At 66.9% G+C, this 24561-nt stretch overlaps 2 protein-coding genes across 8 annotated transcripts; both read left to right on the top strand.

The window, feature by feature from the left end:
- On the top strand, nt 1–8028 carry MXRA8 (matrix remodeling associated 8). Of its 2 annotated transcripts, none has more exons than XM_080655492.1 (10): nt 1–133; nt 4805–4825; nt 4943–5242; nt 5393–5494; nt 5658–6128; nt 6354–6512; nt 6688–6727; nt 6826–6902; nt 7040–7120; nt 7228–8028. In XM_080655492.1, exons 2-10 carry the CDS (start codon nt 4816–4818, stop codon nt 7251–7253), a joined length of 1266 nt encoding a protein of 421 aa, XP_080511618.1. In that variant the 5' UTR covers nt 1–133; nt 4805–4815; the 3' UTR covers nt 7254–8028. The 2 variants fall into 2 exon arrangements, with proteins under 2 accessions (XP_080511618.1, XP_080511617.1); XM_080655491.1 differs by lacking the exon at nt 1–133 and adding an exon at nt 3399–3499.
- A 3863-nt stretch (nt 8029–11891) lies between these two features.
- DVL1 (dishevelled segment polarity protein 1) lies at nt 11892–24459 on the top strand. Of its 6 annotated transcripts, XM_080658152.1 has the most exons (16): nt 11896–12210; nt 17774–17843; nt 18014–18135; nt 18308–18411; nt 18648–18786; nt 19531–19624; nt 19698–19767; nt 19879–20018; nt 20095–20171; nt 20281–20348; nt 20498–20650; nt 21218–21349; nt 21484–21651; nt 21733–21936; nt 22574–22612; nt 23088–23227. In XM_080658152.1, the coding sequence occupies exons 1-15, from the start codon at nt 12041–12043 to the stop codon at nt 22582–22584; spliced, it is 1722 nt and encodes a 573-aa protein (XP_080514278.1). In that variant the 5' UTR covers nt 11896–12040; the 3' UTR covers nt 22585–22612; nt 23088–23227. The 6 variants fall into 6 exon arrangements, with proteins under 6 accessions (XP_080514274.1, XP_080514275.1, XP_080514273.1 ...); XM_080658151.1 differs by lacking the exon at nt 22574–22612 and having other exon boundaries at nt 11895–12210; nt 20498–20575; nt 23088–24459; XM_080658150.1 differs by lacking the exon at nt 22574–22612 and having other exon boundaries at nt 11897–12210; nt 23088–24459.
- Nucleotides 24460–24561: the final 102 nt, after the last annotated feature.

Below are 24561 nucleotides of genomic sequence, written 5' to 3'. Positions count from 1 at the left end.
CGCGTGTCCAGGGATCCCCACGACCTGAGCAGCTGAACGCAGCACCCTGGGCACCACACAGCTCCCGCCTGCCAGCTGGTCCTCACAGGGTCGCGGTGAGGTCAGCCTCGGCCGCTGCATCCTCACCGCGCAGGTTGCTTCCCGCTGGTCCAGGGGGTGGGTTCTGTGCAGCCGTCAGACTGAGGTCCAGGCTCTGGTTGGCAGGTGGCTGGGCTGCCTCGGCCTTGCCTCGTGGTCCCCGCCCCCTCCCCAGAGAGGAGTCCTAGCACTTTGCCATGTGGGTGCGAAGCGCTGTCCACCGTAATCACCACTCCTGCCCTCACGGTGTGGACGCCGTGGGGAGGGGCGGGCGTGGGCGCCGTGGGGGGGCAGGTGCCGTGGGGGGGTGTGGACGCCGCGGGGAGGGGTGGGCGCCGCGGGGGGGTGTGGGCGCCGCGGGGGGGTGTGGGCGCCGCGGGGGGGTGTGGGCGCCGCGGGGGGGGTGGGCGCCGTGGGGGTGTGTGGGCGCCGTGGGAAGGGGTGGGCGCCGTGGGAAGGGGTGGGTGCCGCGGGGAGGGGTGGGCGCTGCGGGGAGGGGTGGGCGCTGTGGGGAGGGGTGGGTGCCGTGGGGGTGTGTGGGCGCCGTGGGGAGGGGTGGGTGCTGTGGGGAGGGGTGGGCACTGTGGGGAGGGGTGGGTGCTGCGGGGAGGGGTGGGTGCCGTGGGGGTGTGTGGGCACTGTGGGGAGGGGCAGACGCGTGGGGGGGTGGATGCCGTGGGGGGAGTTGCCCGCCGCCTGGCCCTTGGGCGGATGTCTCCCTTCTGCCCCGGTGAGTCCCGAGGCCCTGCAGAAGCTACACCAACCGCCTTGGCATTTCCTGCATCACAGCCCACAGCCCTGCGTGCTCAGTCCCCCAGGCCCGGCTCCCTCTGAGTGGCCTTGAGGAAGCCAGACCACAGCACGGCTCCCCGACAGCACTTCGCACTGTGCGTGGAATGACCCCATTGACCAGCGGGCAGGTCTGCCCTTCCTCTAGGGCTCCAGCCGCGGGAGCCTGGCCTCGGCTCGCTGCCTCCCCCGCTGGCTGGCGCACAGTAGGTGCTCGGCACACAGCAGGTGTGACCACGTGGGAGAGTGCTGGTGCCTCTCTGAGCGCCTGTGGTTTTCCTCCTGATGAGCCAGGCTGCCTGGAATGTCCCAGTCCCAGGAGCTGGAGCTGGAGCTGGAGCCAGAGTCTGGTTCTCACCCCGGCGGCCGCTGACACCCCTGCTCAGCCCCGCCCCCCAGGGAAGGGAGGAGGCTGCAGGGCTCTGGTGGGGGGTGTGGGGGGTTGGGGGGTGGGGTGCTCGGCCTGAGCTCCAGGCGGGACTGTGGGGATGCTGCCAGCGTCCTCGTCCGTGTCTGTTCTCCCCGTGGAGCTGTCCGCTGAGGCCTGGGCCAGCAGTCCGGGCACCGGAGAAGGAGGGAGAAGGAGCGAGGCTCAGCCGGGCGGTGGGAGGGGCAGCGGCCGGGTCCCGCTGCGCTCCGCTCACATCTGTGCCATTTCCTACCAAGGACCCGGCGGGGGCGGGGGCGGGGCGGGGCGTGCAGCCTTCGCTGCTCCTCTTGGCTCCGCTGGCCTCAGCCGAGAGAACAGGATGGGGCAGGAGGAGGGGTTGCAGCCCTGGCTGCTTCTGTCCATCTTGCCCGCGGGGGCGAGGGGGTCAGGGTGCACGCAGGGGGCCCCCCCCCTGCATTTGGGTCTGCAGCAGGAGGACCCCAGGGAGCCTCAGTACAGAGGGCCCCGGGCCCAGGGACCTGCTGGGAGCGGAGGCTCTGCAGGAGTTTAGGGTGTAACCGGGTCCCCTCAGACTGAGTGGCCGGCCCTGGCCATCCTGCCTCTCTCCAGCTGCTTGGGCGTCTTCCCTCCACGCAGGAGAGAGGGCGGCCAAGAGGCGGGACGGAGGATGAAGATGGAGATGGAGAAACAGACACGGGGCGCAGGCGGGCGGGGTGGAGGGGGGGGAGACACACCACCAGCGCTAATATAAACCAGTTAGAAAAACAAGGGGAGGCCAGGCCTCAAGGCCCAGGGCGGAGGCCGGCTTGTTTTTCCAGAATGAAAGGCCCTGGAGGAGCTGGGGATGAGGGGAGCCGGTTCTGATTCAAGTTTGGAAAATGGGCCCCGCCCCCCAGGGCCTGGATCCTGCTGCGGAGCCTCCGTTAAGTCTGTGGGTGTGGGTGTGGGGGGCTCCCTCCTGTCCCCCACCCTGTCCCCTCTGTAGCAGCGGCGCTGGCCTGCACCGCCCGGAGCTGGGCTGGGCGCCTGGCTTGTCCGAGGACGTGGGGACCAGGGCAGGGTTCACGCGGAGACCCTAGCCCACCAGGGATGGGCTGGCGACCACATGCCAGCCGCACTGCCGCGGAAGAATGCACTGTGGGTCCGCGGTGGCTCGGCTTGTTTTCTCTGAGGTTTGCTCAACTAGAAGGAGCGGGTTTGGGACACAGCGCTGCTCTGTTATTTCCCATTTGTTTATGTGACTCCCTAGGTTTTCCCACAGTTTCAAATTAGTGCCTTCTGTGATGGGGGCTCCCATCGCCCTTCCTCCCCTCTCCTCTGGGTGGGGGTGTTCCCTGGAGTGCTGTCCCTGGGTCTGGGTGGGTGGAGGTGCTCCTAGGGGCCGGGTAACCCAGGTTTGAGTTCAGCGACACCCGATTCTGCCCTGGATGGTGGGCAGATAGATGTTGGGGGGGGCAGGCCAGAGAGGTGGGCGTTGCTTCCCCACGGGCTCCCTCCGTGCTCAGGGTCCCCCCACTTACCCCCTGGCTCCTGTGGAGGGTGAAGAAGCCTGGGAACCATCAGGGCTTCATGCTGTGCCCAGGCCCCGCCCCAGGCTTCCCCCCCAGGGCTGGGCTGTTCTGATCCCCATCTCCCAGATGAAGAAATGTGGGGTCATCACAGGCTAACGGAAGAGCCGGCGGTTTGGCAGCCTGGATCCCTGGGGGTCCCTGGCCGGATGCCTCCACCCCAGGCAGGGGCCAGGCTGCCCACGAGGGGGAATGCCCTGGGCAGTGTCCCCCGGCAGAGCTGGGGTGAGGGGGTGCTCACGGCGGAACTCCAGCCGAAGCAACCCCAGAAGGGCCCCATATGTCACAGCCGCCCACAGGCATCATCGGGACCTCACCCTCAGCCCTCCCGTCCTCCAAGGGCTGGACTGCTGCCCCTCCCTCCCCAGGACCCGGGCCAGAGAGGGCCCCTCTCCGCCTGACTCCCTCAGCACAGTGGCCACAGGGCCCCCTCCCCACGGGCCGGCCAGGGTGGGGGAGGCCAGGGGGCTGGGCAGAGCGAGGGGGCGGGCGGTCTGCAGCCCGTGACCAGCCCAGAGCTCCGTGATGTCATGGCGGGTGCTGGAGGGGGGAGGGGGCCGGGCTGTTTTTCTGGAGAGTTAAGAGCTGGAGGGAGTGAGACAAAGCCAGGCTGGCGGCGGCACCATGGAGCTGCGGGCCCGCGTCTTGCTCTGGAAACTTCTGCTTCTGCAGAGTGAGTGCGGGGTGTGGGGCTCAGGAGGCGCCAGCCACCGGTGTGTCCGGTGTGTCCGAGTGAGTTTGTGGTTTTAGGCAAAGCCGCCTGTCTGAGCTCCATCCAGCCCAGCGAGGGGGCTGCCTGGTGGGAAGGGACAGGCAGGGGGACCTCAGAGTTGATGAGGCCCCGGGACCCAGGAGGGTGTGAGCCTTCTAACGTCCTCCTCACGCGGGACCTGGAGCCAGAGGCCAAGGAGGGCGGGAACGGGGGGGGGGGGGTGCTGAGGCAGCGGCCTGAGTCCCTCAGGCAGGGAGGGGGCCCAGGCCTGTGCTCCCTGTGGGCAGGAGGGGAGCCCGCTGGGGACTGTGGGGCCTGGGAACTGTGGAGCTTGCAGGGTCTGTTCCTTGGCTCCCTGCACCCCCCCCCCCACTCCAGCCTGCCGAGGCTGGCCTGCTGACCCGGCACATTCCTCCGTCCTGGCGCCCAGCCGCCAGCCGCTCTGGAGCAGGAGCAGGAGCTGGGCTGTGAGGTGGCGGATGTGGGGTCGCTCCTCACGTCCAGCGTTTTGGTGCTTCAGACCCTGCCCTTCAGGACCAGGGGGCTCCAGCCCTGAGCCCTGGGGGTGGGGGTGGCTCCCAGGTGAGGACCCTGAGGGCTCCTGGCGTGGTCCCGGCAGGTGCAACGCCTGCCTCTCTGGTGCCCAGGCTCCGGGGGCCTTGCTGGCAGCCTCCATGCCCTGCGGGGTGGGGTCGGGGGCTTCCTGCCCAGCATGCATTCCAGAGCCAGCCAGTGGGGTCTAACCCGAACCCACCACTCACCACGCACCCCGGAAGGGCAGGTGGTGTCCCTGCAGTGGCTGTGAGGATTAAGGGGGCTGTGGGAGAGGTGCCTGCGCCATGCGGGCTAGAGAGACCCCCACCTGTGTCCTCCTGGCTTCTTCGGCTGTATCCCCACCCATACACCGGGTGTTAGCACCCACCTCAGAGGGGACTACAGAAGGGACAAGGGGCCAGGCCTCCATCAGTGGTTGAGCATCGACCTATGAACCAGGAAGTCAGGGTTCGATTCCCCGACAGGGCACGTGCCCAGGTTGTGGGCTCAGTTCCCAGTTCCCGGTGTGGGGCGAGGAGGAGGCAGTGGATCAATGATTCTCTCTCATCATTGATGTTTCTCTCTCCCTTCCTCTCTGAAATCAATAAAAATATATATTAAAAAAGGGGGGGGGGGACACAAGGGCCAGTGCCCCCGCCCCGGGGCTGTGACAGGGATGTAAAGGCCAAGGCCACCCCTCCCCCACGTGACTGGCTCTTCTTGTCCCTCCAGGCTCCGCTGTCATGTGCTCAGGTGAGTGACCGCGCCGGCCCCCGCGACCGTTCCCTCCCGTCCTCCCGCCAGGCCAGCCCCACCCGGTCCCTGCCCCCTGGGGTCCCACCGGCCTCAGAGACCCCCCCCTTCTCCCAGGGCCGTCGGGGTCCGCAGCAGCGGGCAGCTCGGTGGTGTCGGAGGCGGCGGTGAGTTGGGCGGCGGGCGCCCGGGCCGTGCTGCGCTGCCAGAGCCCGCGCATGGTGTGGACGCAGGACCGGCTGCACGACCGGCAGCGTGTGGTCCACTGGGACCTGAGCGGCCCGTTCGGCCCGGCGCGCCGCCTCGTGGACATGTACTCGGCGGGCGAGCAGCGCGTGTACGAGCCGCGCGACCGCGGCCGCCTCCTGCTGTCGCCTTCAGCCTTCCACGACGGCAACTTCTCGCTGCTCATCCGCGGTACGCGGCCTCCCCCCCGCGGCGGGAGTTCCCGGCGGGGAGTTCCCGGCGGCGGGGGGGCGCGGGCGGCAGTTCCCGGCGAGGCGGGGAGCGGGCGCCTGGGGGGGGGGCGGGCGGGGAGTTCACGGCTGGTCTCCGCCCGGTGCACAGCGGTGGAGGAGACAGACGAGGGGCTGTACACCTGTAGCCTGCACCACCATTACTGCCACCTCTACGAGAACCTGGCCATCCGCCTCGAGGTCACCGACAACCGTGAGTGCGCTGGCCCCACGGAACGCCCCCCTCCCCCGGCCGCTGCTGGCCCCGCCCCGCCCCGCCCCGCCCCGCCCCGCCCCGCCCCGCCCGCAGCACTAGCGCCTCCCCCCTTCCGTCTCTGCCCCCCAACCCCCCCCCACTGAGCGATCTGCGCCCACAGCCCGGGCCGCCGGCGCGCACTGGGACGGCGAGAAGGAGGTGCTGGTGGTGGCGCGCGGCGCGCCCGCGCTCCTGACCTGCGTGAACCGCGCGCACGTGTGGACCGACCGGCACCTGGAGGAGGCGCAGCAGGTGGCGCACTGGGACCTGCAGCTGCCCGGGGTCCCGCACGACCGCGCCGACCGCCTGCTCGACCTCTACGCGTCGGGCGAGCGCCGCGCCTACGGGCCGCCGGTCCTGCGCGACCGCGTGTCGGTGGAGGCGGACGCCTTCGCGCGCGGGGACTTCTCGCTGCGCATCGACCCGCTGGAGCCGGCGGACGAGGGCACCTACTCCTGCCACCTGCACCACCACTACTGCGGCCTCCACGAGCGCCGCATCTTCCACCTGACGGTCACCGCGCCCGCCGCCCCGCCGCCCCCGCGCGGCTCGCCGGGCAACGGCTCCAGCCACGGCAGCGCCCCCGCCCCAGGTGCTGAGGCCGCCCCGGGCTCCTGGGGAACGAACGTCTAGGGGCTGGGAACGGCCAGGCCCCTGTCCATTCCACGGGAGGGACCCGCGGGTCAGCGAAGGGAGGCCCCACGGGCTGCGGCCGCCTGGCCCTTCCCAGGGCCACGGGGCTCAGCGCGGGCGGCTGGGGTCGGGGTGCACCGACTGTCAGCCCCGCCCCTGACCCGCCACCGCGCGGCTCCCGCAGACCCCACGCTGGCGCGCGACCGCAGCGTCATCAACGTGATCGTGCCCGAGGGCCGCGCGCACTTCTTCCAGCAGCTGGGCTACGTGCTGGCCACGCTGCTGCTGTTCCTGCTGCTGCTCATCACCGCGGTGCTGGCCACGCGGCAGCGCCGTCGCGGGGGTGAGCGCGGGAGGGAGGCGGGACGGGGAGCCTCTGGGGCGGAGGGGGCCGGCGGCGCCTGGCTGAGCGGAGGACCAGCGGGGCGCTCCGTGAGCCTGTGTACTGGGTGGGGGGTTCGGGGCTTGGGGAACTGGGGAGAGGGCAGACTGTCCCCGACACGAGTCTCCCTCCCCAGGTTACGACTACTCGGACCAGAAGTCGGGGAAGGCCAAGGGGTGAGTGCCCCCCCCCAACACACTCCGTCCAGGTTGGTCGGGCTGGGCCGGGCCCTCCCGCTGTCCTAACCTCCCCCTCCCCCTCCCCCTCCCCCCAGGAAGGACGTGAACTTGGCGGAGTTTCCTGTGGCCACAGGGGATCAGGCTTTCTACAGGAGTGAGGACATCCAGCTAGGTGAGGCGCCCGCCACGCACACGCACACGCACATACACATTCACACGCACATGCACACACACGCGCACACGCCGGGAGGGTGGGGAGGCACCTCCAGGGGCTCACCCGCTCTCTCCCCGCCCCGCCCGCCCCCCCAGATTACAAAAACAACATCCTGAAGGAGAGGGCCGCGCTGGCGCACTGCCCCCTGCCCGCCAAACACATCGACTTGGACAAAGGTGCGTGGCCGGGAGGGAGACCGCTGCCCCCTCGGGGCTCCAGAACCCCGGGCCGTCCTGCGGGTGGAGGGCGGGGCAGCCGCCCACCCGGTGCCCTTGTCTTCCAGAGTTCCGGAAGGAGTACTGCAAGTGAGGAGGTGCGGCTCCTGCCGGCCGGCAGCTCCGCCCGCTCCCGGTGTCCGCCTCGGAGCACGTCTCCCTGGCTCCCCTGCAGCTCCCGCCGCTCCCGTCCCGCTCCAGCGGCTGGTCCCGCTGTCCTGAACTTGGACTGAGCTGGCGCGGAGGAGGCGCCTCCAGAGCCCTCCCCTGGAGCCGCCTCACCCTCACAAGCAACAGTGGGCTCCTTGGGCCCTGCCTGCTCTGTGGCTGCACCCCTCCCCCCAGCAGCCCCCCGCAGCGCTCACCGCCGGCCCTGCCCCCCGGGGGCCAGCCGAGCCACCTGCTTTCACCCTCGGGCGCTCCAGGCCTCTGCCCTCTGGGGGAGCCTGGGAGCTGGGTCAGCCTGAGGCTGGCACTGCCCCTTCCTCAGGCCTTCCTGGGAGGAACTGCCCTCTGGCTCCGGACTGCACTGTGTTGCCCTGCGCTGGCACGGGGACCTGAGGACAGCGCACCCCTGCCTGCCGGGGCTAAGGCCCCTCTCTGCAGCCGCCAGCCGCCTGGGGCTGCCCGGGCCCCATCTCCGCTTCCCACCCTGCTCCAGCCTCCTTTGCAGTAAGCTGCCTTGACAGTCCCTGGGCTGGAGTCTGGGGCTGGGGCATCATTTGGATTCTGTTTTGTCCCAGGACGGAGGAGGGTGAAGATGGTGCTAGAGGGGCCCCTGCAGCCGGCTCGGGACGCACCGCATTGGCTCCTCCTGGAATGGCCCAATGGCCACATCACAATAAAGACCTTTCTGATTGGTAGACACGACCTCTGCTGCCCCCTCCTCCTCCTCCCAGGGGCAGGCTGGGCCTTGGAACCCCAAATCCCTTCCTGCATCCGAAACTCCCCCATCATCACCCATGAGTGTGGAAGGTCTGGGTGGGGTGTCCTGAGAAGAGGCGACCTATGGGATTTTTCAGCACTTACACCTGGTTGGGACAAAGTGTGGGGCCGGCTCCTGAGGGTTTGTTTTGTGTGTGTGTGTATTTTAAATATATTTCCTTATTGATTTCAGAGAGGAAGGAAGAGGGTGAGAGAGATACATCAATGATGAGAGAGAATCATGGATGGGCTGCCTCCTGCACGCCCCCCACTGGGGATCAAGCCCACAACCCAGACATGTGCCGTTGGCCAGAATTGAACCTGGGACCCTTCAGTCCACAGCCCGACACTGTTCACTGAGCCAAACTGGCTAGGGCTGTTTTGTGTGTTTGTTTTTTTAAACTTCTTTATTGATTAAGGTATCACATATGTGTCCTTATTCCCCCATTTCCCCCTTGTGTGTTTTTTTAATATATATATATATATATTTAAAATATATTTTATTAATTTTTTACAGAGAGGAAGGGAGAGAGATAGAGCTAGAAACATCAATGAGAGAGAAACATCGATCAGCTGCCTCCTGCACACCTCCTACTGGGGATGTGCCCGCAACCAAGGTATATGCCCTCGACCGGAATCGAACCCGGGACCCTTGAGTCCGCAGGCCGATGCTCCATCCACTGAGCCAACCCGGTTTCGGCTTAAAATATATTTTTATTGATTTCAGAGAGGAAGGGAGAGGGATAGAAACATCACCGATTAGGGAGAATCATGGATCCGCTGCCTCCTGCACGCCCCACACTGAGGATGGACCCCACAATCGGGGCATGTGCCCTGACGGGGGATTGAACCCTGACCTCCTGGTTCCTAGGTTGCTGCTCAATGACTGAGCCACGCTGGCCGGGCTCCTGAGGGTTTATTTGAAGGTGGGGGAGGGGAGCATGCTGGTGGACGTGAGGACAGAAGGGGTGGTGGTAGCTCAGTCCTCTGAGAAGCAGGTGGGACTGGAGGTGTGAGGAGACAGGTGGAGGTAACAGGGCATCCACAGAAGGTGCAGGTCTGACATGCCTGGGGGAGGGGCTGCGGGAGCAAGGAGCCCCTGTGTTTCCCCAACCCTGACCCCATCCTCCGAAGCCCTGTCAGGACAGCAGGGAGTGGAAAGCCTGCTTGTCGCCCTGTGTGGGAAGCGTCCGGGCTGGGATGTGAAGACTGTGTATGACCAGCTGAAGGAGGAGGCAAAAACCACCCACGTGGGTGGGTGTCCGAGCTCCCAGGCGGGGAAAGGAAAGCTCTGGGCTGTTTTCATGAAGACGCCGTGTCAATAAACTCACACAAAGGAAATCAAGTCGAAAGATTTATTACTTGGCAGATCCCAGAACCGGGGCCGCGGGTGAGGGCAGCCCTCCACCTCAGGTCACAAGCCTGCAGGAGGCAGAGCAGGTAGAAGCACCTATTACTTATAAGGTGGTTGGCCTGGAGGTCACTGATTTCTCAGAGACTTTGAGTGGTTATTTTATTTTTTATTTTATTTTTTTAAAAGACTTTATTTACTTATTTTTATTGATTCTTCACAGGAAGGGAGAGGGATAGAGAGCTAGAAACATCGATGAGAGAGAAACATCGATCAGCTGCCTCCTGCACACCTCCCACTGGGGATGTGCCCGCAACCAAGGCACATGCCCTTGACCAGAATCGAACCCGGGACCCTTGAGTCCACAGGCCGACGCTCTATCCACCGAGCCAAACCGGCTAGGGCTGGTTATTTTATTTTTAAATATATTTTTATTGATTTCAGAGAGGAAGAGAGAGAAACATCAATGATGAGAGAGAATCATGGATCGGCTGCCTCCTGCACGCCCCACCCTGGGATTTGAGCCCGCAACCCAGGCATGTGCCCTGATCGGGAATCGAACCGTGACCTCCTGGTTCTTAGGTGGATGCTCAACCGCTGAGCCACACTGGCGGGGCTGAGTGGTCATTTTAAAAGGTGCTCAGGAAAAGCAAGGGGTGGGGGAACTTGGGTGGGAATACTAAGCTCCGGTCCTTACCTGAGTCCAGATTCTGGTGTGAGCAGGGTTGTCACATGGTAAAATGCCCAGGCCATCACTCAAATAGCTGCCCCCGCCCCCCCCCCCCACACACACACAGGGACCCATAGTGGCCAAGGCAGGGAGGGAGGCTGGCCGGGACCTGTGGTTTGAGAACGTGACTCCCAGCCCGGTGACCCCTGGCTCCACAGTGGCCACCACTCCCACTGAACAAAGCCCCACCTGCCAGGGCTTAGGCCCTGGCCACAAACTCACCCCTGCAGGGGCCTGAGCTTGACCCCTGAGGCACTGGCTGGTCTTGGCCAAAGTGTCTCTCCTATGACTTGGGCTGTCAAGTGGGACAGATGACCTTGGGGGCTGGAGTGCAGCTGGGGGATCAGACCACCCCATTCGTGGGCCTGGTGTAGAGGATGCTGGACCCCATGAGCTCTCACGCCAAGCACTGTCTCCCTCCTTCCCTGGACACCAGTTGAGAGAGAGCTGTGACGGGCCCTCCCTCCAAGGCTATCCTGCCTGGCTCCTCAGGTCACCACCGAGGAAACCGAGACCGGAGGGGAGAAGGCCCCGGCTTTGCCAAGTGGGTACCACCCTCATGGAGCCAAGGGGACTGGAGGTCAGGGCCCCTGGCCCAGGCTGACCTGGGGTGGTCCCCAGCCTGGGCGCCTCTGGTCCCTAGTGGCCTGGTGGGGTGTCCTGCACTGGCCCACTGCCCGAGGGTCAGGACCACGCAGATGTGTGATTTCCAGGCTCCAGCCAGCTTCGGGGGGAGACAGGGGCATCACCCCCACATCTCCATCACTCTTGTTATTCTCGCCAGTGGGGCTCCCTCGAGTGCATCCTCCTGGGGGCAGCGCTGCTCAGGATCTCCCTTGAGGGAGGGCCTCACGCTGGTTTGATTGACAGCAGCTGGGGGTGGGGGGAACCCTTCACCTGCTGCCTGGGCACCTCTGCACACGTGCGCGCCTAGAGCTGCATGGTGACCCCTCCCCCTCGCCCCCCCCCCCGCTGTCACCTTGGCATCACATACGTGTGCTCACACCTGCACGCCCGAGTCCTCCCCACACTCACTTGGACCGTGTTTCTCAATCCCCGTGGGCACCGGCAACGGGGGAGCTATGTCGGAGCTGGGAGGGGGGCGGCAGGGGGCGCAAGGCCACCGGTGTCCTCCGCTCCCTCCCAGCGGCGACACAGTCCGCAGCCTCCGGTCTCAGCCCCCACAGACCAGGGAGCTCTCCCGAGGGGCCGGAGGGCCGGAATCCCGTCCAGCGGCGCTCCGCAGGGATCCCGGCGGGTCGGGGGGTCTCCCTTCCGACAGCTCGGGGCACGACATGCGGGGCGTCCCCACCCACCTCCTGCCCCGGGCGCGCCCCTGTCTATCCACGCGCGACAGCTCGGGCGCAGAGCGTGTCGTGGGCGCCCCGTGCGCCCGGCTGGGGGCAGGGGACGCGCCGGGGAGAGCACGGCCGAGGCCTCGCGGGCGCGCACACGCGACCCCCCCTCCGCGCGCGCCCCGCCTCCCGCGCGTGCGCAGCCCCGCCTCCCGCGCGCGCCCGTGACGTCAGCCCCGCCGCGCTCTCGGGCGCCCCCCGCGGGCCGCGCGCAGCCCCGCCGGGCGGTCCCTGGAACTGCGCGGCCCGAGGGGGCGGCGGGGCGCACGGACGCGGCCGGGCCTGGTGCGCTCTCAGCTGCGTCCGGGGCCAGGGCGGATGGGCGGCCGCCGGCCGCTGGGCAGCAGGCGAGGCGCGCGCGGAGCCGGGGGCGGCGGGGCGGGCGGGGCCGGGGCGGCCGGGGCGGCCAGGCCGGGAGCGGCGGGCGGGCGGGGCGCAGGCCGGCGGCGGGGAGGCGCCCGCGTCGGATCCCCGGGCCGGGCCTGACCGCCCGAGAGCGGGCCCGCCGCCGCCGCCGCGCCATGGCGGAGACCAAGATCATCTACCACATGGACGAGGAGGAGACGCCGTACCTGGTCAAGCTGCCCGTGGCGCCCGAGCGCGTCACGCTGGCCGACTTCAAGAACGTGCTCAGCAACCGGCCGGTGCACGCCTACAAATTCTTCTTCAAGTCCATGGACCAGGACTTCGGGTCAGTGGCCGCGCGGGGCCAGTGCGGGCGGGTCGGCACCTGTCTGCGCGCGGGCAGGGCCAGGGGGATCCGGGGACCGTGACCGGGGCTGGCGGGGGGGGGGGGGAGGTCCGGGGACTGTGACCCGGGCCGATCCTCCGCCCCATATGGTGTGTGTCCACCTGTCTGTGCCCTGCGCGGGAGGCACGTGGGGCCCTGACTGCCAGCCCAGGAGCCTGAGAACTCAGGGCGGTGGGCAGGCGCGCGTCCTGGCTTCCCCACCCGCCCTGGGCCTGGTCTGTGCGCCTGAGTGTGTGACCTGCGGGTCCAAGTCTGTGGCCCAGGGCGACCCTGCAGTCCCATCGTGGGACCTTTCAGACTCAGGGCCCCCGCTGCCCCCTCTGTGGGGGGCGGGGAGCAGGTGCCTGGAGAGCTTGTGACTTATGGAGCCTGGGGTCCGAGGAACATTTACGGAGTGTCGTTGGGGAAGGGGTGGAGGTGGGGGCAGAGTCCCCGCCACCCAGTGGGTCCCCTGGTTAGCGTGGGGGGGAACGAGGTGACCTGGCACAGGGGTACGGATCTGTCTGGAGGCTCACGACAGCCTACCCCTGGCCCCCTCTTCCGGGATCCTGAGGTCAGCGCAGAGGTCAAGGGTCACTCCACCCACCCCCGCCCTGGGGTTGCTTGCCATTGGGCCTCTGTCCCCGCCGAGCCACACAGCACTTGGTGTCCCGGGAGCTGCCTCTGGTCAGCATCCAGTGCCCAGTCCTGGTGGCCGTCTGCGGAGAGGACTTCCCACTGGCGCTGGCCGGGCCTCTGGGGCCGGGAGCAGGAGGCGGGCTGTGGGCTCCAGGCCTGACCTGGCTCAGCCACCGGTAACCCGAGTCCCCCGCCCCCCGCTCGGCAGGGCTGGGGAGGGGGGCCGAGCCGTGGGGCTGAGCAGGTGTGCCCGGCGGCCCTCAGGCGGCCCACGTCCTTGTGTGGGGCCGTGTCTGGGGACTTTGACATTGAGGCCACTTCCTGGATTCGGTGGTTTGCCTGGGCCCTGGGCAGCCCAGGCCAGGTCAGGTGGGGCCACTCCGCAGCTCTTGAGGACCTGAGGGATGTTTGGGCAACTGGACTCTCTTGCCTCCCCTCCCCCAACCAAGGGGAGGCGAGAGGGGTGGGTGTGTCCCTGGCAGCCTCGCCCCGGGCCTGTGTGGCTGGCCTTCCTGCTGGCTCAGCCCCGGAGCCACATGGGGCCGGCTCTGCGGGTGGGGCATCCAGTGCCCCCCACCGTCTCTCACAGTCGCTGCCCCTCGGGGCCTGGGCTGCTGTGGCTGTGACCGTCTGCCACGCGAAAGGGCACTGTTGTTTTTAACTTAAGTCTATTAGTACGTGTTTATTTTTTAAAATATATTTTCATTGATTTCAGAGAGGAAGGGAGAGGCAGAGAGCGATAGAAACATTAATGACGAGAGAGTACGAGCCCACAACCCCGGCATGTGCCCTGACCCGGAATTGAACCTTGACTTCCTGGTTCACGGGCTGATGCTCAGCCAGCCAGGCGTAACTTCGTTTACTACTTTAACAAAGATTATTGAAGTCACACATGCTCTCTGTCACAAACTGAAGCCGGCACAGAGCCTGTGGCGTGGCGAGGCGTGTGCCCAGGTCCCAGTTTGCCACGCGTGGACCAGGCTCTGGACCATGTCCTGGGGGCCTGCTGCTGTGTCCCGGAGCCATGGGGGCCACGAGCTGCAGACACCCCCCTTGCACCCCACCCCACATGCACGCCCCGCAGAGGCCGGCCTGCTGGGGGGTTTGCAGGACACGTGGGCCCCTGGCTGGGGAGGCGGGTGGGCAGACAGCACGGGCTCCCTTATTTCCTCCCTGGGTCGCCGGCTGGTGGCCAGGTCACCGAAGACCCCCATCAGCTGCCTCCTTTCTCCCCCTGCCCCCGAGATGTGTCTGCAGAGCCCCAAGGTCGGCCCGTCCTATAACCATTTACTCGGTGGGCTAAGCGCCCTTTGGGAGGGGTAATCTGTTACACTTTAGTGTGAATCAGACCTGGATGCCTAGTGGACGTAACTGGAGGTGTGTGGGGAGGGCGGGTAGGTCCATGACAGGGTGGTCTCACTTGGGGGGCTGTGAGGAGCACCCTGGTGAGCCTGGGCCTCCTGCTCCGCCCCCCACCCCCCCACCCCCCACTGTGGGCTGGGCCTGAGTTCTGTGAGTCTCTGTCCTGGCCACAGCTGGCCACGTAGTGAGGGAAGGGAGGGTCTGAGGGGGCCAGGACCATGTGCTCTGGACTGGGACCCACTTCCCATGGGTGTCCTTGGCCAAGTGGGTAGAGGGGTCCTGCACCCTCCTCCCCCCTTTCCCATGCATGTCACGGCTGCTCTGACCTAGCGAAACAGAGGGTCGCTGGCCTGGGTGGGTGTGGTGTAGGGAAGGGTCTGGGCCCAGCCCTCCGTTCCGTGACGTGGAGGGTACTGGGCTCGCAGCCCCTCCAGGACCGCTGGGCTGATGCCCGGTCTGGCTGGACTTGGCATGTAGCTGGTCTGGCTGTGGTCCCGCCCCTCTACCCCTGGTCTCTGGGCCACCTGCTTACGGGCCCTGGGTGGGGCCGGGTGGGGCGGGCACTCAGCCTGGCTGAGTCCCACCTGCTCTCCGTAGCTGTGCCATTTGGGGTCAGTAGCCCAGGAGGTGTTGGTCACCCCCCGAGCTTGTGGCAGGTCGTGGAGAAGGGAGCCCCCTTCCCTGGACCCCGCAGAGCCCTGGTTTGGTGGGGGGCTGTTTGTGGGCATGGGGACAGCCCTTCTTCCCCTGTCCCGTGCCAGCTCTCTGCCAACTTCCTGCTCTGTGGCGGGAAGAGAGGATGGGGACCCTGTGCCCCTGCGGACGCCCTGAGAGCCGGCCACGGGGAGGGGCTGGCCCCTCAGGTCCTCCTGGGCCCTTGGCCACACTCGGCTCCCAGGGTGGGTCTGCAGGGGTGGCAGGTGGGGCCGGGCAGCCACCAGTTGGAGGTTCACTGGGATCTCACCAGCAATTCCGAGGTCAAGGGCAAGAAGCCACCAGGGGTGCCTGGGTGGCCTCCGTGGAGATGCTGCGGGGGTCCGCTCTCTGCTCAGCGAGGTCCGCTCTCTGCTCAGCGAGGCCAGCCCAGGGGGCCTCAGGGTTGTCGGGGGGGGGGGGGAGGGGGGTGTTTTCCCAACCGCCACCCCTGGGCTCCCAGCCAGCAGTGGGGCACTTCCCGAGGAGAGGAGCCTGTGCCCTTTGTCCTGGGGGCTTCGGCGTCTCCTCCTCCATGGATGTCCTCCTCCCTTCCAGTCCTGGCCAAGCTGGGCTGGGCCTGTGGAGCCCCCGTTGCCCCGCCCCCAGGTGGACGGCAGGATGCTCTGTAGACGGGGGTGTAGGACGGGTCCTCAGGCTGGCGAGGGCCGGGGAGCAGAGCCTCTGGGAGCTGGGAGGGCCTCTGTGCCGAGTGGGGGCCCTGAGGCCTCAGGCAGCCCTGATGGTGGGGCTTGGGTGCTCCTGGGCCTCTGAGGGAGCCCGGGGTGCCTGTGGTAGGGGGGTGCCTCCCTGTGGGTGAGTCAGAAAGGGGCGGGAGCTTGGTGTGGCAGTGTGGGGACCGGGTCTCCCTGCATCACTCAGAGACCGTGCTCTGGGCCCCTCCCCCCTCCCCTCCCCCCCCACCCTGGTCGGTCAGCTGCAGCTGGCGGAGTCCCCATGTCCCCAGCCCCCCCCCAGGTCTTCCTGTGGTGCCAACCTCGGGTCTGGGCTGGGTCACGGCCTCCCTGGCGTTTGTCTGCAGGGCTGTGGTGCCTGAGTGGGGGCAGCAGACGTGGGGCCGCTCTTCCCGGGCCGTGGGGGCCTGAGAAGGGACCTTTTCTGCAGGTTGAGGTGCCCAGCTTATGGGTGCCTGTGGGGCTGGCCCTGGAAGGCGTCTGGGGGTGCCCCCTCGCCCCAGGTTGGCCCTGTCTCCTCCGTCTACTCTGCCCCAGGGCCTAGGGCCCCCTGCCTGTGTGTGTGAAGCCTCGCTCCCTGGTCAGGACTGTAGGGTGCCAGCTCTGGGGGCTCCTGCCACCTGCTGCTGCCCAGGACCTGCCGAGGGAGGCTGCTTCCTGCCCGGTGCCCTAGCCCCTGTCTCTCCGCTGGGCATGGTCTTCGGCATGGAAATCCTGCTGTGCTGGGTAGGGCTGGGCTCCAGGCGGGAGGGCGTCTAGGCCCCTCCTGCTGCAGGCCCCCACCCTGCCTGGCCTGCTCCCTGGGCCTCCAGGGGCCACAGTGTGGGGTGTGTCTGGGCCACAGCCCATGCCTGTCCTGCCCCAGGGCCCCCTGCCAGCTGTGCTGGCTGCTGTTCCCCTCAGCTCTCTGAACCTGAAACCTTGACCCCCACACACATCTGTTTCTGAACTCCGGGGTCACGGGCCTCCTTCCCAGTTAGCATTGCCCTGGCCTCTGTATCCTGTCCTCCCCACCCCTCAAGCCACCTGACCGGGGGCCCCATTAAGAAATAGGCCTGGTGCCCAGCTGGCGAGGCTCAGTGGTTGAGTGTCGACCTATGAACCAGGAGGTCACGGTTCAATTCCCGGTCAGGGCACGTGCCCAGGTTGCAGACTGGCCCCTAGTGTGGGGTGTGCAGGAGGCAGCCGATCCATGATTCTCTCGCATCCTTGATGTTTCTGTCTCTCTCTCCCTCTCCCTTCCTCTCTGAAATCAATAAAAATATTTAAAAATAATAAAAGAGCCCTGGCCAGTTTGGCTCAGTGGATAGAGCGTCTGCCTGCGGACTCAAGGGTCCCGGGTTCGATTCCGGTCAAGGGCATGTACCTTGGTTGCAGGCACATCCCCAATAGGGGATGTGCAGGAGGCAGCTGATTGGTGTTTCTCTCTCATCGACGTTTCTAACTCTCTCTCCCTCTCCCTTCCTCTCTGTAAAAAGTCAATAAAAGATATTTAAAATAATAATAATAATAATAAAAGAAAGAAACAGGCCTGGCTGCTCGCTGCGCAGTGGGTGTGGCCCCTGTGTAGAGGTCAGGGAGGGGCTCGCTGACCTCCGAGGCTGACCTCTGGGTGGGCCCAGCTGGCCTCTCAGGTCCGGAGTTGAGCAGGTGCAGCAAGTGGGGTCTGCTTGTCTCCCTGGGTGGCCTGCCCTCGGAGAGTGCGTGCGTGTGTGTGTGTGTGTGTGTGTGTGTGTGCGTGCATGTGGGGGTGCGTGTACTGTGCCATCTCGACCTGCCTATGTCCATGGGGTCCTGTGCTGAGGCTGCCGTGACCCAGGCCCTGTGCTGGGCTGTGGGGGAGGGGTGCAGAGGAGAAACCAGACAAAGCCCCGCCCTCGCAGCTCTTCTCCCTGGGGCGCACACAGAGCAAGGCGGACTCGAGGTGTAGGGTGCTGAGGGCCGGAGGTCTGGCCCCTGGAAGGGGCGCTCAGGGGATGACGAGCCCCAGGAAGAGAACATGGTGGGCGGGACAGCCACACAGACTGGCAGCGGGGCGGGGCGTGTGCTGGGCGCCCTGGTCGGTGGGGGCTTCTCTCCGGAGCACACTGGGGAGAGCAGCCCTGCACGGGGCTCACGGAGGCGTTTGCCCGCAGGGTGGTGAAGGAGGAGATCTCCGCGGACAATGCCAGGCTGCCCTGCTTCAATGGCCGCGTGGTCTCCTGGGTGAGTCTGGGGGGCGTTGGCAGAGGGCATTGGCTGGGGTGGGGGTGGTCCCAGAATTGTAGGGGGCAGGGCTCAGGCTAGCTGAGTGTGCGAGGCCGGTTGCCTGTGCCCTGGGCACCCTGTTGGGGGCGGTGGCCAGAGGCACCTCTGAGCCTCACTGTCCTCCGCAGCTGGTCCTGGCGGAGGGCGCGCACTCGGACACGGGCTCTCAGGCCACCGACGGCCACACCGACCTGCCCCCACCACTTGAGCGGATGGGTGGCATCGGGGACTCCCGGCCCCCATCTTTCCAGTAAGAACTCTGGGGGACTGAGCGCGGGGGTCCTGCGGGCCCTGACTGTCGGGGGGGTGGGCAGCTGAGCAGGTGGGTGGAGTCAGGGTCTTGCCAGGCATGGGGTAGGCAAGGGCCTGAAAGGGTCCCAGGCATTGAGGGCCCAGTTTGCCCAACACTCTTGTCGGCACAGCCCGAACGTGGCCAGCAGCCGTGATGGGATGGACAACGAGACCGGCACTGAATCCATGGTCAGCCACCGGCGTGAGCGAGCCCGACGCCGGAACCGGGAGGAGGGTAACAGGACACACCCTTCACCCCAGACCCCAGAGCACACCCCAGGTCCCTGCTGCCCACGAGTTCCTGCCCCGGCCAGTGGGCTCTCTGGGGAGAGGTCCCAGGTCCGACTTCTCGAGGATCTGACCCCTCCTCCAGCAGCCCCTTAGTCACGCTGCCCCGCTCTGAGGTCAACAGGGGCCACCGTGACCTCCAGGGATCCCTGTAGTTGGCTCACTTCCCTCCTGTCTCCACAGCCTCCCGGGCCAACGGGCACCCGAGGGGGGACCGGCGGCGGGACCTGGGCTTGCCCCCCGACAGTGCCTCCACCCTGCTGAGCAGTGAACTCGAGTCCAGCAGCTTCATCGACTCTGATGAGGATGACAACACGAGCCGGTGCGCGGGCATGTGCGCGTGTGCAGGCGTGTGTGCACGTGTGTGTGTGTGCGTGCAGGTATGGGCATATGTGAAGGTGTGTGTTGTGTGTTTTGACGTGTGTAGGTGCGTGCGTGCATGTGTGGGCATGTGCGCGGGCGTGTATGTGTACATGGGTGTTGTGGCTGTGTGAATGCAGTGTGTGTTGTGGCTGTGGGTGTGTGTGCAAATGGGTATGTGTGTGCACATGGGTGTGTGGGGTGTGTATGTCATGCACACACACATGCATGGGTGTTTCACAGGAGTGTGTGCATGTTGTATGCATGTGTGTATGTGCACATGGGTGTGTGTCATGCATGTGTGTACATGAATGCACGTGCATGTTGTATACATGTGTGTGGATGCACACAGGTGTGTCCATGTGCACTTGGTGCACGCACGAGTGTGTGCCGTTGTGGAGGCCATGATGGCTTACCTGGTGTTTGTGTCGTGTCTGCATGTTCACCTGAAAGTAGTGATCCCCGTGGGTTGGGGTTTGCATGTTTCACACGTGCAGAGCGGGATGTAAGCAGCCAGGAGCTGAGATTCTGACAGACACCACCTGCCTCAACTGCCACCTCCGGTCCCCTCCCCTCAACCATGTGGAGGGGGTGGGATGTCTGTTTGTAGGCACCTTCTCCCTGCAGCCCCCCCTCCAGCCCCTGACCTCTGCACCCCTGACCTTCGTGCCTCCTGACCCCCATGCCCCGCCACCTGCAACCCCAGGCTGAGCAGCTCCACTGAGCAGAGCACCTCATCCCGACTCATCCGGAAGCACAAGCGGCGGCGGCGGAAGCAGCGCCTTCGGCAGGCAGACCGCGTAAGTAGCAGGTGGGAGGGCGGGGGGGGGGTCTGTGCTGCCCTCACAGCCTCACCTGCGCCCGCCCTCCCAGGCCTCGTCTTTCAGCAGCATCACCGACTCCACCATGTCCCTGAACATCATCACCGTCACGCTCAACATGGGTGAGGCTCAGTGGTCCCCCGGGCCGGCGTGGGGTCCGGGGGCAGGGAGCAGGGGTCCCGGGGCGGGTGTGGGGGCCCTGGGCTGGGCTGCTAACTGCTCCCCATCCCCAGAGAGGCACCACTTCCTGGGCATCAGCATCGTGGGTCAGAGCAACGACCGGGGGGACGGCGGCATCTACATCGGCTCCATCATGAAGGGCGGGGCTGTGGCCGCCGACGGCCGCATCGAGCCCGGGGACATGCTGCTGCAGGTGGGGGCACCGGGACCGGCTGGGGGGCCAAGAGGTCAGCACCCCCACCCACCGCACGGAACCCCTGTTCCCCCAGGTGAACGATGTCAACTTTGAGAACATGAGCAACGACGATGCCGTGCGTGTGCTGCGGGAGATCGTGTCCCAGACGGGGTGAGGCTGGGGGACACGCGGGGGGGGGGGGGGCGGTGGCCACCGGGGACACGGGGCCTGACGGTCACATGGGGCCTCGGCCACACGACCTGCCGTTCCTGCCCTGCAGGCCCATCAGCCTCACGGTGGCCAAGTGCTGGGACCCGACCCCCCGGAGCTACTTCACCGTCCCGAGGGGTGAGTGACCATGGGGCTGGCGGGTGGCGGGTGGGGGTGGGGGTGGGGTGCCCAGCCTGGCCTGCGGGCCTCTCTCCGCTTTGCCCTGTGCTCCACGTTCTCCCCTGTCTGTCCATCTCTCTGTCTGTTGCCGTGTGGCGTCCTCCCAGCTGACCCTGTTCGGCCCATCGACCCGGCCGCCTGGCTGTCCCACACGGCGGCGCTGACCGGAGCCCTGCCCCGCTACGGTACGAGCCCTTGCTCCAGCGCCGTCACGCGCACCAGCTCCTCCTCACTAACCAGCTCTGTGCCTGGCGCCCCACGTAAGTGGCAGCTCTTAGCTCAGGGAACTGAGGCACCAGGGCCCAGGACCAGGCCGAGGTGCCACCTGGCGCGGTCCCCCCCGAGGGCCCTGCCAGCCTCAGCGTCCTGCTTCTGCAGGGCCCCTGCAGTCGGAGGCAGGGCCGACACGTGGCCTCAGACTCACGCTCCTCCCGTGCACATCCTGTGCGGTGGGGGTGGAGGTGCCCGAGGGGCCGAGCCAGCCTGGGTCCCTGCCCAAGGTCTTCTGTGGCAGGGCAGGCAACTGCATGCGTGTGTGTGTGCGTGTGTGCATGTGCACGCGCACATGTATGTGTGTGTTTGCGTGCCTGTGTGGAGCCCCATCTGCTTTCTGCCTCTAACACGACTAACAGCCCTGGGGGAGGGGTGCTGACGTCCCCGCGAGGCTGTGGCCGTGGTGGGGGCGGCCTCACCCTGGTTCGTGCCCAGACCCTGTGGAAGCACCTACAGGAGGGGGAGACTGCCCCCACACCCCTTCCTCGGCCTGGGGGGGTGCAGTGGGCACCGCGGGCGGTGGCCTGTCCGCTGAGGAGGGGCGTGCCTTGTAGAGCTGGAGGAGGCGCCGCTGACGGTGAAGAGTGACATGGGCGCCGTGGTCCGGGCCATGCAGCTGCCCGACTCGGGGCTGGAGATCCGCGACCGCATGTGGCTCAAGATCACCATCGCCAACGCCGTCATCGGTGAGCGGTCCCTAGATGCCGGGGGCGGGGTGGGCGGTACGCACACAATGCACACGCACACACACGCGCACACAAACATGCATGCACGCACACGCACGCACGGCCGGACCCCTGCCTGACGCGAGCCTCCGCAGGGGCGGACGTGGTGGACTGGCTGTACACGCACGTGGAGGGCTTCAAGGAGCGGCGCGAGGCGCGCAAGTACGCCAGCAGCATGCTGAAGCGCGGCTTCCTGCGGCACACCGTGAACAAGGTCACCTTCTCCGAGCAGTGCTACTACGTCTTCGGGGACCTGTGCAGCAGTGAGTGGGGGCCGCCGCGGGCTGGGGGTCCCCAGGGGGGCTCCTGCCCACCCCGCCCTCACTGGCCTCCCCTCTCGCCAGCTCTCGAGGCCCTGAACCTCAACAGCGGCTCCAGCGGGGCCTCGGATCAGGACACGCTGGCCCCGCTGCCCCACCCGGCTCCCTGGCCCCTGGGGCAGGGCTACCCCTATCAGTACCCAGGTCCTCCGCCCTGCTTCCCACCCGCGTACCAGGACCCTGGCTTCAGCTACGGCAGCGGCAGCGCCGGGAGTCAGCAGAGCGAAGGTGAGAGCCTGCCCACTGGTGCCCGCTCCCTACCGTCTGCCACCTGCGTGCCCGCCCCTCCGCCCTGCGTGCCCGCCCCTCCGCCCTGCGTGCCCGCCCCTCCGCCCCGCGTGCCCGCCCCTCCGCCCTGCGCACTCCGCCTGCTCTGTGCTTGGAGTTTGGGGGGGGCTCCCTTTGCAAGGGATGAGTGGTTGAGGGAGGTGGGGGGGAGGAACCAGGAGGCTCTGGGGGTGGTGGGGCAGAGGCAGGAAGCCAGGAGATGGGGAGGGAAGGGCGGGGGGTGGCCTGGGCTCGGGGAGCGCAGAGGGGCTCCAGGACCTAGTGGAGGACAGACAGCTGGGAGCCAGAGGCCGTCCGTCACCGATAACCACGCTCCCACAGGCACGTGGGGAGCTGAGGAGACGGGTCAGGGACGTCCCATGAGGAACACTGGCCTGAGGCTGCGTGGGGGCCAGTGAGGCCTGTGGGCATGGCCCAGGGTCTGGGAGATGCCAGGCAGCTGACCCAGGCAGGAGAGGCCGGTGCGGAGGGGAGGCCGTGGCGGGCGTGCCGGGTAGGAGAGCAGGCGGGCGTGGAAGCCGGGCCGGGCCGGGCCTGGCGTGTAACTCGTGCTATCCCTTGCTTTGTGCTGAGCAAGCCTTAGACTGAAGGACTAGCGGATGGACCCTCGGGGCCGGTAAGCCAGGGCCCTGCCCGGCGTCCCTCTTGGCGTGTCCCTCGCTGGCCAGCACCCTCAGGTTCCCGGCGTTCCTGAGAACCCGGGACAAGGCTGAGCCGAGCCGTTAGCCAGGGCCCCAGGGTCCGATGGAAGGTGGGTCTCAGGGTGGGGGGCCCAGGTTGGCCAACAAGAGCCTCAGTTTCTCAGGGGCAAGACCAGGCCCTCGGTGCAGGCATTGGAGTGAGGTGTGGGGGCACCAAGCTGGCCCCAGCGTCCCCGCCTGCCTGCCCGCCCCGCCCCTCCCCCGCCCCCGCCTGCTGCAGCTGCGCCTGCGTCTCTGGGCGGATTCGCTCCTGCCCTGGTGTCTGCATGGCTGGCCCTCTCCCTCCCCGCCCGGGACCGCCAGGCCCTGCCCTGGGCGCCGGGCAGTGGTCAGTTCTGGAAGAGGCCGGCCTGGCACTGACAGTCCATCCCTCCCCTTTCTCCATCCCAGGAAGCAAAAGCAGCGGGTCCACGCGGAGCGCGGGCGGCAGCAGCCGGCGGGCCCTGGGCCGCGAGCAGGAGCACCGGAGGCCCGGAGCCGGGGGCAGCGGCAGCGAGTCCGACCCCACGGCCCCGAGCAGGGCAGGGGGCGGCGGTTGGTGGGAGCGTCCTGCCAGCCAGCTCAGCCGCGGCAGCAGCCCGCACAGCCAGGTCTCCACCGCTGCCCCGGGGCTCCCCCCATTGCACCCTCTGACAAAGGCGTACTCGGTGGTGGGCGGGCCGCCTGGGGGGCCCCCTGTCCGGGAGCTGGCCGCTGTCCCCCCAGAGCTGACAGGCAGCCGCCAGTCCTTCCAGAAGGCCATGGGGAACCCCTGCGAGTTCTTCGTCGACATCATGTGACCGAGGACAGGATGCCTTCCTCCGGGCGGCCTTGCGGTGGGGGTACGGGGGTCCTGTTGCCCCCGCAGGAGGCGCTGCCTCTGGAGCTTGTGTGGCCCCGTCTTAGCTGTGGCCCTCAGGGGTCAGGCAGCTTTCCACGTGCACCGGGAGTCGTGCTGTGGGGTCTGGGCTAGACAGAGTGGGGGCAGGCTGGGGGGCGGGCGGCCCGGGCCCCCTTATCTGGCCTCAGCAGCCCGTCTGTCCCTGGTCAGAGCAGCTGTGTCCATGTGCACCTAGGGGGGCCTCTGTGCTCAGGTGGGTCTGACCTGCCCCCGTGGCGTGGGCCTCAGGGACCCCCATATGCCCACAGCACTGCATACAGGTCCCCGGTCAAACAGGTGGTTGCTGGGCCTGGTCCCTACGGTCACCCAGTGTGCAGGCCCTACGCTTCTTGCTCAGACTGGGGGCGGGGGGGCCATGTTGGGGTGGAAGGGAGCCCCCAGACCTCTCTGGCTGCCCGGGTCGGGGTGTAATTTATTTATTTATTTCTTGGCCTGTGTCCTGTGGGAGGTGGTGGCCAGGTCAGCCCCGCACCAGCTGGAGCAGAGCTTGCATGTCCCCCCACCGCCGGGTCTCAGAGTGAATGCGGAGGCACAGGGAGTGCCTGAAAGTGGGGGGCCAGTGAGGGGGAGACGGGAGGGGCACATCTCAGCGGCGGGAGGAGTGGACTGTGGCCCACGGATGCTCAGCTGCTGCAGGGACAGGTCTGGGGAGAGGGGGCCAGCCTGCCCTCCCTGCTGTCCTCAGGTGACCGCCCCCCCCCCCCACACACACACATACACGCTTCCTCCCAGTGAGCTGGCCTGCATGTGTCTGCAATGTGGATACTGTATCGTGTCTGCGGTGTAGATACTGTATCAAGTCAGAGGGCGTCTGGATAGTGAGTGGAGCTGCTTCTGTGTAAATGCTATTTTAAACACTAAAAAGCATTTAATTTTATGGGACTGACTGCCTGTGTCTCTTCTCTCCTGCCAGCTCCCTTAGATTTGAGTGTGGGGGCTGGGCCAGCCTCCCCCAGGGTCTGGCCAGTTGCTGGCAGCCGGCAA

Source organism: Plecotus auritus, assembly GCF_963455305.1.
Source record: "Plecotus auritus genome assembly, chromosome: 2".
NCBI lineage: Eukaryota > Metazoa > Chordata > Mammalia > Chiroptera > Vespertilionidae > Plecotus > Plecotus auritus.
The sequence above is the reverse complement of the archived record's forward strand: the minus strand, read 5'-3'. Positions and strand labels throughout refer to the sequence as shown.

Coding starts and splice junctions, on each gene's coding strand:
- MXRA8 (XM_080655491.1), top strand. CDS start 3,451: ATGGAGCTGCGGGCCCGCGTCTTGCTCTGGAAACTTCTGCTTCTGCAG. Junction 5,243..5,392: donor CTTCTCGCTGCTCATCCGCG/GTACGCGGCCTC, acceptor CCCGGTGCACAG/CGGTGGAGGAGACAGACGAG. Junction 6,129..6,353: donor CGGCAGCGCCCCCGCCCCAG/GTGCTGAGGCCG, acceptor CGGCTCCCGCAG/ACCCCACGCTGGCGCGCGAC.
- DVL1 (XM_080658147.1), top strand. CDS start 12,041: ATGGCGGAGACCAAGATCATCTACCACATGGACGAGGAGGAGACGCCG. Junction 12,211..17,773: donor TCCATGGACCAGGACTTCGG/GTCAGTGGCCGC, acceptor GTTTGCCCGCAG/GGTGGTGAAGGAGGAGATCT. Junction 21,350..21,483: donor CATCGCCAACGCCGTCATCG/GTGAGCGGTCCC, acceptor GAGCCTCCGCAG/GGGCGGACGTGGTGGACTGG.